Source organism: Elaeis guineensis, chromosome 13, assembly GCF_000442705.2.
Source record: "Elaeis guineensis isolate ETL-2024a chromosome 13, EG11, whole genome shotgun sequence".
In the NCBI taxonomy this organism is placed as follows: Eukaryota; Viridiplantae; Streptophyta; class Magnoliopsida; order Arecales; family Arecaceae; genus Elaeis; species Elaeis guineensis.
In genome coordinates this window covers 20,086,182-20,096,760 of record NC_026005.2, presented here as the reverse complement: position 1 = coordinate 20,096,760, position 10,579 = coordinate 20,086,182, and the positions used below count along the sequence as shown (strand labels likewise).

General features: G+C 35.6%; 1 protein-coding gene across 1 annotated transcript; it reads left to right on the top strand.

Moving 5' to 3' along the window:
* The first annotated feature begins 2,255 nt into the window (after window positions 1-2,255).
* LOC105056298 (uncharacterized protein At4g28440) lies at window positions 2,256-7,621 on the top strand. The gene is made up of 3 exons (XM_029267911.2): window positions 2,256-2,382; window positions 3,608-3,832; window positions 7,020-7,621. Exons 2-3 carry the CDS (start codon window positions 3,610-3,612, stop codon window positions 7,208-7,210), a joined length of 414 nt encoding a protein of 137 aa, XP_029123744.1. The 5' UTR covers window positions 2,256-2,382; window positions 3,608-3,609; the 3' UTR covers window positions 7,211-7,621.
* The last annotated feature ends 2,958 nt before the right edge of the window (window positions 7,622-10,579 follow it).

Sequence of the window (10,579 nt, the reverse complement as noted above, 5' to 3'; positions counted from 1 at the left end):
TGTAAGATTGGCTCGACTCGAGTTCATTTGTGAATTCCATAGAAACTCTTTTTCAGTATTTATACTTGCTTTGATCAAAAACTTTCTGAACTCAATCTCGCAAATCCCATAGGACTTCTCTGTCAATAAATTTCATCTAGGTGCATCCTACTCCAAATAACAAACTCGAACCTACTGAAGCCAACATACACAGTAAGGATCCGAATGGCTAGGGACCAAGAGAATGTACAGTCAAACTCAGTAGCCTCGCTGCGAATAGCCAATATCACCGCAGGTCAAAGGACCACTCATACCACTGCAGCATCGAGAAGACCACTAACGAGTGAGTAGACATCCATGTGGTTCTCTTGTTGATCACACTCAGTGCAAGTTGTTCTTTAACAACTACCTGCACTTTCATCTCAGTGTTTCTACACTGCAGACCCAAAACTCATCTGCCCACAAGGGAGGTAAACCGTGCACCGATCTCAAATGGATTGATCACTGTCCTCCATGATGATGCTTTGATCGGAAATATTTAGAAATTAACCACTAATTAATGTATGTCTCAAATTCTTAACTCTTTAAGAATATACAAAAATCATCTTTGTTAATTTTTAGGATAAATCATGGACACATAAGCATGATTAGAAAGAAAAAGCCTTTTATTTATAATGAAAGTATTATAAATATAAATTTAGGCTTCGAAAATACATAATGTGTCAGCGAACAATTGGCTTCTAAGACACAAATCCAATAAGATGATATCAGTGCCGTCAAGTCGATTTCGCATATTTTCGGATCCGATCTTTCAAATCTATATATCTGATCGCTATGGCATGTGTATCACTATCTCACTGGAATTTGGATGAGCTAATTTGGAGATGACACCTTGAACCTCAGCCTTAGTCATCAATGGGGAGATTTCAGGAATATCCATGGCAGATATAACATTAGTCATCAATTATTTTTCCTAGTGTCTACTTGAAGAAATGGTCAACGTGAACCTGAGAAATAACAATATATAGAACGGTATTTTCAGAAGGTATTTAACGAAAGGCAATCAGAGAGAATCTTCTTTGATATGTAACAATATTTCAATCACGCAGGGCTCTCGGAGCTATGCACTGAAGTCGCTGGCCATCTACGAGGGTCAACAATTTTCCCTGCAGCCACTCCTCGATCTGGCTTAGTTTGATCGAAGTGCCTGTCTTTTTGACATTTTGATTAGTGTAACTGTACAGGCTTTTGCCTTCACACACACACACACACAGAGAAAGGGAGAGACTAGAAAGAGCTTGTTTAAACTTCCATATTTGCAATAATGTATATGCAAAATCTTCTATATATATATATAAATATAGAACCAAAAATCCCTTCTCATTTTACTATATCATGATACTTTAGTAATGGGACACTTGACTTTGTCTTCACATTTTATCCATTGCCAAGGAAAAAGGAAATCCCGGTCCATTGCAAGAAAAAAAGCTAAATAAGGTATGAAATTAAGCAGACACAACTTCTTGAAATGAAAGCTGAGTTGGGAGGAGTAAAACGTAGATGATATCATATTGGTGGATACCGTGTCATTTTGAAAATTTGGGATCCACCTTGGCTTGCATGCTTGGAAAATAAGGTTGTCTTTGGCAATTGTCGGGATTGAAGGGAATATGTTGGAGTAAGAAATAGAGATTTAAAATATTTATTTATTTCTTTCAAGAGTATAAATTATTCTCTTTTTTTTTTTTTTTTTTGAAGGAAGAGTATAAATTATTGTTGTGTTAAATAAAGTAATTGGGTTAGAAAGAGAACAATAAAGTATTTATCATTATTTTTTGAGAGAAAATAATTTAACCCATCATCTACTTAAGTAAATAGATCTGACCACTTTAGTTTTGATCCTACCATTGCCATAGATCTGAAATGAGTAAAATTTGAGTTTCTAATAAGACATAAATTTGAATTTATTTTTTCTAAAAAAGAATTGGACAAACCTTAATCCAATCAAGCTGTAAATACAAAGAAGCCATGATACCATTAGGGCACAACATAAGACTTGGGCTGTTCTCTCCATCTAAACCATCAATTGTGAAACATAGCTTATCTATCTATATTATCCAAAAAAAAACCATAAAACAATAAATTATAATTGATTATTTATATTTCTAAAGTAAAAAGAAAGGGTTTCGGATCAGGATACAATCACGTAAATATCTGATGCTTAGAGGGTAATCATCACGTGGGTCCGGCTCGGATCTTCTCAAATCGGACGGCTACAGACTCACTTCCGATCCCTCAAAAGCCGAGTTCTCCCGAAGGTCCCTTCACCTCAGCGACGACCTACGGATCTCTGGAAGAACAAACAGACAAATAACGCGAGAGGAGAAAAGAAGGACGAAGAAGGTAAGCGTTTGAAACCCTACTTCTTCCGATCATACCCATTGCTCATTGATTCCATGTAATTTGGGATCCAGTCTACGTTAGGGTTTCGGGTTCGCTTTTTTTCTTCCTCCGCGGCGTAATTTCTTTCTTCATTAGGGCTTGGGTTTGTTTGATGTGAAATATTTTTAGAATTATTGTTGTCATATTTTTGTAGATAAGGATTTTTATGATCTTCGTGCATTCGGATGTAAGATCCTGTTGGGGTTTCCTTCTGTTTTATTATGCGATATATTGGGTTTCGATTTTTAAGGGTTTTCTATGTGTAGATTTGTTTATTAGGGGTGAATTCCTAAAACTTCACGAAATGGTGATTCAATATTGGTGTCGTGGATTTTAGAATTGTTTTTATTGCGATTGGATAGGAAATGGTCTGAATTAGATTGATCGGGTTGGTATAAATGTTATTATTTTTGTTATGACTGTAGATCAAATTGAGGAGAATATGTTGTGGAGTTCTTTCGCGGTTTGATTAATTTATGGCGGTGTTGTTCATTAGACAACTCTAACACCCCTCTACTCCACTGAGAAGAAAAAAAAAAGATAAAGCTTTTTCTCTACAATTCAGAAGCCTTCATTTTGTGTATCTAAAGCATGGTATTATATAACGCCTATTTTAACATTATAATGGTTTTAAAGTGCCCTTGTTTTATCGTATACAGAAAACTGTAGATAGTCAGCATTTCTTATGCTTTATGACCATATCTACAACATTCGTATGGTTGTTATTTTATAACGTCACTGGTCACTGAACTTAAATTTGTTTGCTATGTTATTATCATACTTTCTCTAAAACTATGTTTTATGTTTTATGCTATTTTTTTGGATGAAAAGATTTACCATTCAAATATGTCATGACTAGCTAGCTGTTATTTTTCTTGTTGCTAGTGGTTAAGTGCCATTTACAATTTGGCAATAATGGCTGATATAGAACAATACTAAAGAATACTGGAATTTTTTTTGGTTAGTTAAACCAGAACCTCTTAAATGTTATCATGGATAATGATTGTTTCAGCTTTCGGCCATTACATGACTATAATGATGTTAGATCAATGATTGAGAGGCAGTAGTTGTTATTATGTTGTAGAAACTTCGGAATCTCCTATGATGGTTTGCTGTTGTTTTGTCATCAACCATGAAAACCCTTTGCTTAAAAAATTTTTATTCTTCCAATCCATATGCTTTTCAGAAATGGCGGAGTCAAAGCCTGGATTGAGAAAACCAGTGTTTACGAAGGTTGATCAGCTTCGACCTGGCACCAATGGGCATACCCTCACAGTGAAGGTGGTCGACTCAAAGATGGTTTTGCAGAAGGGGCGCCCTGATGGGCCTCAAGTTCGGCAGATGCGTATTGCTGAATGTTTGGTCGGGGATGAAACCGGAATGATAGTTTTCACAGCCAGGAATGAACAAGGTAGACATTACCTTACATAAAAACCTGTTAGCTAATGTTTTATAAATAGATAGTAGATCGAGTCTTTTACTTTTAATAATTTTTTGTTAGTACGATACACGAGGATTACATTGATATAATTATCCACTCAAATTTCAAAATTTGTGATCATAATGCTATTATGATATTTTCCTGTCTCTTTTGTATATAGCTAGTACTCATTGTCCTTACAGGAGTTTCTTTTCAGTTTCCCCCTCTATCTATGATTCATCATGATGCATTATATTGGCGGCAAGCTGTCTTTTCCCCAAAATACCAAACACTTTTATTGATGGATGATAGAACCAAGAAGAGAAAGAAATTGGATAAGCTTCAGAGACAAAACAATCTGTGAACTGTTGGGGAACAAACCTCATAGTCCCATACCCTCATTACTTAGCATAGAGACTCAGCTGAGTGACGTTGCCAGCTTTTAGAAGGACCAAGTATCTTGCCACTTTGGCTATCACATTTGATCTTTGTTATGCTGAGGAAGTTTTTTTAAGTCTACATATATTGTTATTACTGTTATAGATCTTGAAGCTGTTATTCAGCTCAAAGGTCGCCTCCCAGAATGCTGATCAATATCAGATCATTTTTGTAGAAAACTAGAGCAACAGTCTTGTCCTCTCTAGCTTAAATGGAATGCTTTTATTTGTGAGCAAAAATTGATCAAATATTAGAAATTTTTTGCATGTAATTATCATCAGAAACTATTCCCCTCCACCCTCTCAAGTTCCTGTTTTTCCATATTTCTCAAAAGAATAAAGGATGTTTTACCGTTTTCTGTCTCTAATATTAACCAAAATAATTTACTCATGATATGTAATTGATTGTTTTGATTATTGCATCATACCATAACTTCATCTTTAGTGTCTGTTAACCAACATTTGGACATATATGCATTCTTTGATTGCTGGGGTCATTTCTATAAGTTGTTTTAAGCTTCCACGTCTTTCTTTCTTGAATATTAATTTTAAAGGATAAAGGCTTTTTGGGATATGAATATTCACCTCATCACCTTGCTGGAGTCATTTATAGAGGTTACATCTTTTCCAGTTTGGTTGGCTGCTATTTTAGCTTAAAGGATCAAGCATTCATCTCCCTCTCTCTTACTTTCCTCTTCTGTTTACCCAAACTTGGATCCATTATCCTGGTTTTGAAGCCCCATTCTTAATGCTTTATTAATAATTTTAAGCAAAGAGATCAGCACATATGCACTGTCACATTCATATTCAGAGATGGCCAAAAAGTCCCATAGACATCTATCTATGTTCTCATACACAAGGATGACATTCAAACACAAATTTTGTAAATGCATCCACATGCATTGATTATAATTTCTTTTTCTTTTTCATTTGTAAAATGTATAGATGTGTATTATTTGCTTCTATCTATGTGTATTGTTGTGTGCATGTGTGAACGCAAACTCATGCACAGAAACCTTTTTTTAGGTGTTCTAGTTTGAAGGTTGACTTAATTGCCGAGTACCATATATCTGTTGTCCATCTTTTGTCATTTTGATTTACTCTAGAGAGATGTCTTGGTGAAGCATGTTAACCCATTCTCAATCTGCTAGAAGCTCTTTCCTGCAGCATATTTTTGCTAAGATTTCTTTGTTTTTATCCTTTTTTTAGATAACTCTCACGTATAAATGAATTGTGAGTGTATGCTGCATTCTGAAACATGCACTCATGTATTAGTTGTCACATTCCAAGGATTTTGTATATAGTTTCAACCAATCAATTCATTAATGAATTTGCTTAGGAATATCAAATTTATGGTTAGTCCTCACATTCACGCATGCATTTAGTCATCAATGCCTTCATCTGTAACGTGTATGCAATTTTTTGCAGGCACAATTTTATGAAGCCCTCAAGCTTGCACTTGCATCAATTTGATTTATGAAATTGCATGATCTTATAATATAGCTGTCCTTTTTTATGCCTGCTGCATGTGCCCTTGGGCTTTAGACTGACATTTTAGGATGCATCATGTGAGCAGCTGACTCAAAAAATGCATAAATTCTATCCTCTCTGTTCATGCATGGTGCTGGTGTTCATGTATGCTTGTTTACGCAGATCTGATCAAGTAGCTACATAGTCATCACTAAGCTTGTCAGTTCTGTGCATCAGATGAAGCCAAATTTGGTCATCATGTATTCCATGCATAATCTTTGTTGCTTGTGATCTTATAACCATTAATTGCATTTTATGATACAGCTGTTTGCTTATTCCTCGTCCATCATCCTAATTTCTGCCTTTTTTATGTTTTGATAATATAATTAATTGCTTTTGTTTCGATCGGCACCAGATCTCAGCCGTCCATGCACTTGGTTAGATAGTCTCTTGCAAGTGCAGCAAGTTCTCTTGATTCTTCTCTCTCTCTCCAGTTGGTTTTGGTCTTCTATGTACTCGATTTCATTGTCATTTTACTGTCATTATATTTTTTTTGTTCTCACAATTGTATTTATCAATGGGCTTACAAACAATCATTGTGTAGTTTTCTGAGATTTTCTAATTTTTAAGAAGCTTCTTATGCTCTACTCCTGTGCTTGATCTTTAAGACACCATACCTAAGCATCCGTCAGGCTTACTTCATGTGAACATGAAAGCTGCAATTACATCTTGGTCTTCACTATTTGAAACACTTTCTTTTGACTGAGTAATTTTTCATGAATATAATTAACTTTATTAGTAGGCCTTAATATATTATCAACTTTTCCCCCTGTCATGTTTACATTATCTTGGACACCTTTTTCTAGCAAACATCTGCATGATTGCTGTTGCAAGGAATCAATGTGCTCGTTCATTGGTTGAATTAATTTTCTTTTTACAATATTGCATGGGCTTAAATTGTTCATACCTATTATGTGTGCATACATGTTCACGAAATCAACTTTTTTATGCTTTTGACTTGACTTTTTCAAGCATTATGCTTTCTCGAATGCAATTGTTATGATAGTAATCATAATTGAAGCTACTTTTTCCTTTCATCTCCACTGCACATTATCATCCTACAGGTGTACAAACTCCAAACATGATACAAATGGCATCAACAATGTAGCAAAGAATCTCTAAATTTAGTATTCTTCCCAATATATTTTTTTTCCAGTCATGTTCTTTCTTTTTTTCATTCGTAACTTAAAACATGCATGGTTTGTATTCAGTGGACTTGATGAAGCCAGGGACAACTGTAATACTTCGAAATGCTAAGATTGACATGTTTAAGGGATCCATGAGGCTTGCCGTGGACAAATGGGGCCGTGTTGAAGTCACTGATCCAGCTGATTTCACTGTTAAGGAGGATAATAACCTTTCTTTGGTGGAATATGAGCTAGTGAACGTCGTTGAAGAGTGACCAAGTGCTACAGTATACTGAAGCAACAAACAGTTGCGGCTTGATGTGGTATTGTTTGTTTTTGGAGGTTGGCAAGTGATATTTCTGTTTCTCTAAAGCAGCTTTGACTCATGCAGCTGCTCAGACCAACTCTTTTTAGGACAAAATGCGGGTACAATCAGAAAGAAGCTACCAGCAGGAATCAGTCAGCCATTGCTACACAGTACAGCTTGTTGAAGCCTCTGGTCAGCAAGATGGTAGTGATTGCACCTCTTAAGTACATTATGTAGAAGTAGAACTTTGTTTGGGCTGTTTAAAGTCTCTAGTATGATGTTTTTGGATGTTTAATTAAGTACTAAGAATGTCTATCTGGTTTTTGCTTCTGAGTTATTGAACATAATAATATGTCAAGAAAGTTCTCTTTTCTATTTACACTGAGATTTTAATCTGTGAAACTTTAATTTGTTTGTGTATGCTAGTTTTTGCATTTATCTGCTTCCAGAAATCCTATAGTGATTCTCCACCCCGCCACCCCCCCCCACCCTTTTTTTTTTTTTTGAATTTTTCCTGTGTGACTGCATTAACCCATATATGTGAATCTAAATCGTCCCTCATGGAAGTAACTGTTGTGTCCTGCAAGTTGATTGATCTTGCTTTTCTGAGAGAGATCTTTACCTGCACAATAATTATAATTTTGATAATGCACTATCCAGTTATCGAGCCAAGAATCCCCTAAGCAGCTTACTGCCCCAGTTCGCAAGTTTACTGCCATTGTTGACCGTTACTTTAGAAAGTGATTTCAATTTTAATATAAGACAGTGAAAGAGAGAGTTGCAGCCAACATGAAAACATGTTGTTTGATATACTGGAAAATATGAATCCATACCAATTAATCTTACGAGTGCTGCTATCTTATTTTCATGGCAGTGAGTGCCGCACTCCCTTATATATCTTGAACAAACATTAGTCAAGAACAAATGGGGGCAATTTTCTTTTTACCATTAAACAACGAGCCAATGGTCACACTGGGACTTCTTATGGATTGCTGTGTCAGATATATTTTTTTCACGATTTTTTGTCTATTTTATTTTCTAATTCATATGGATGTATTTTTGCTGGTATAATTACTTGTCGACTGCTTTGTAGGAAGGTTCCCTCAGGGAGTGAGTTATTGTTTACCACCAGCTGAATTTTTTAAGTTCTCAACAATAGAATAGAATCATCGTAAATACCATCACTCTGCTGGAAAGGGTCCTCATCTTGTGCTCAGAGAGGGCACATAGATACCGCTTGTTTGTAAGCAGCTTGTACCGTTCACCTACTACAACCTAGTAAATAAATTGTGGGGAGAGTGCCTTACTCCTCTCACTAATACTTTCAAAAAAAATTACTTATGGACTGCTGCATCGGATATTTTTTCTGATTTTTTTTGTCTATTTTATTTTCTAATTTATATGGATGTATTTTTGCTGGTATAATAAATCTAGAGTCCCTTCCCTTCTACTGAATTTCGTTTCCTCTTGCTGTTTCTACACTTTCTATGATTACTTTTGTAATCCATGACTAGGCACCTTCTGTCACACATTCAATCAATAATCCTAGTGGATATATCAGAACCGACCGGCACTTGTTAGGTGATTTTCTACAAGTGCCAAAAGAATCATTTGACTGAATAAAATTGAATAAGTGAATTTTACTCAAATTTATTTATAAACCAGAGAGAACCATAGTTTAGCACCATTCTTAAAATAATAATATTCAAATATATATTCCTGAGCAAAACCTCTTATCAGCTTAGGTTATGTAGTCTAGTTTCCATCCATAGGCCAGTTACAGGTTACTTATAATTTGCAGAGTCTGCTTATTTTATATGAGACTCGTAAGTTGGGGGTGGGTAAATAGTCTAGTTAGTCATTTAGGGACTTCTATTAATGTTTTGTCGTTGGTCTGCAGGACCTGCCAATTTTTATAATTCTTGTAGCCCTTGTCATTCCTATAATTGAAGTTGAAGAAGAAAAAGACAATAGTATATATTACGGCTTTTTAATGAGCTTTGGCTTATTTTAAGGCATGTAGACAGGTTACCATGCACTGCCAATGCCATACATAGGCTAAACCTTCACTGTCTATGCCCAGGCGTAACGCTTATGTTTCAGCTGCTAAGCCCTTCTATTCTGTTTCTCTACATTTTCCATTTTTTTAATCATTAATTAAGTGGATATGCTAAAACTGATAGCCTTTTTGTTGTTCTTATAGCTAGCACTCTTAGGTACCATGCAGTCTTTGTATATGGATTCTAGCTAGTGTAAGGTTGCAGAGACCACCGCTCCCCCTACTCCCTCTCTCTTTCACACCACACACTCCCTCACCATACAGAGATCCAGCTACTGCTGGTCATTTAGACTAAATAAATCTACTTGAACATTAAACAAATCAACAAACAAAGATTTTCCAAGTCCCAAAGCACCATTGCTTATCTGAACTTGGTAAATCTCCATGAGTATTCTGATATACTGTCAAGATTCAAGACCCGATATCCATGTGAATCTTTCGATAACTACGACAACGAAGGTTCTCAATTCTAGGAAGGAGAGTTTTAGTTGGTGATTGTCGTTTAAGAAAGCCCTAGAAACACATCAAGCATCTTAATATGTATTCCATAACATTACAAACCATGGTGCTGCTCTCAGCATCCAGGGTGCTGCACTCCCGGGTGTTATATTTATCTCCTGGTCCTTGAATGGCTTGGAAGTGAAGACATGGGCAAGGACATTGGACCCCTTGCCGTAGTCAAGCCATTGTCTGTTCCTCTATCTGGATGCAGTTTACTATTACTCGAACTACCATATTGTATCTTACATTGCAGACATCTAATGCTGTAGCACCTACCAATTTATGGGCAGCAGTTAAGCGGCAAGACCCCGGCCAATGTACCTTTATGGCATTCATGGCTTGGAACATGGCTAGTGATTGCCCATTTAATGGCATAGACCTAAAACTGTACCATGTATTTTAAGCGTGGCATCTGACAAGGTGACGGATGCCATTCAATTATTATAGTCTGTTTAAGATCTAATATACAGCATAATACAATGACAGTAATGTAGTACTTTTTGCATTAATAGAGTAGTTCTACGATTTTTGTCTATTTGTGATGGTGGTAATATCATGCAAGGACCAAAGAATCCTATGGTAGTTTCCTCTAATTATTTCTTCAAAACTTTTTAACTAAGCTTATCAAAAAAGATGGACAGCGTTCTTCACCTCTTAAGGTCCATTTGATTGGGATGTATCAAATTATAGAATAATTTAATAATTTATAAAAATTATTTATTTAAAAAATAATTATAAAAAAATAATTTTTACTATATTAGTGGGTAGAAAAATTAT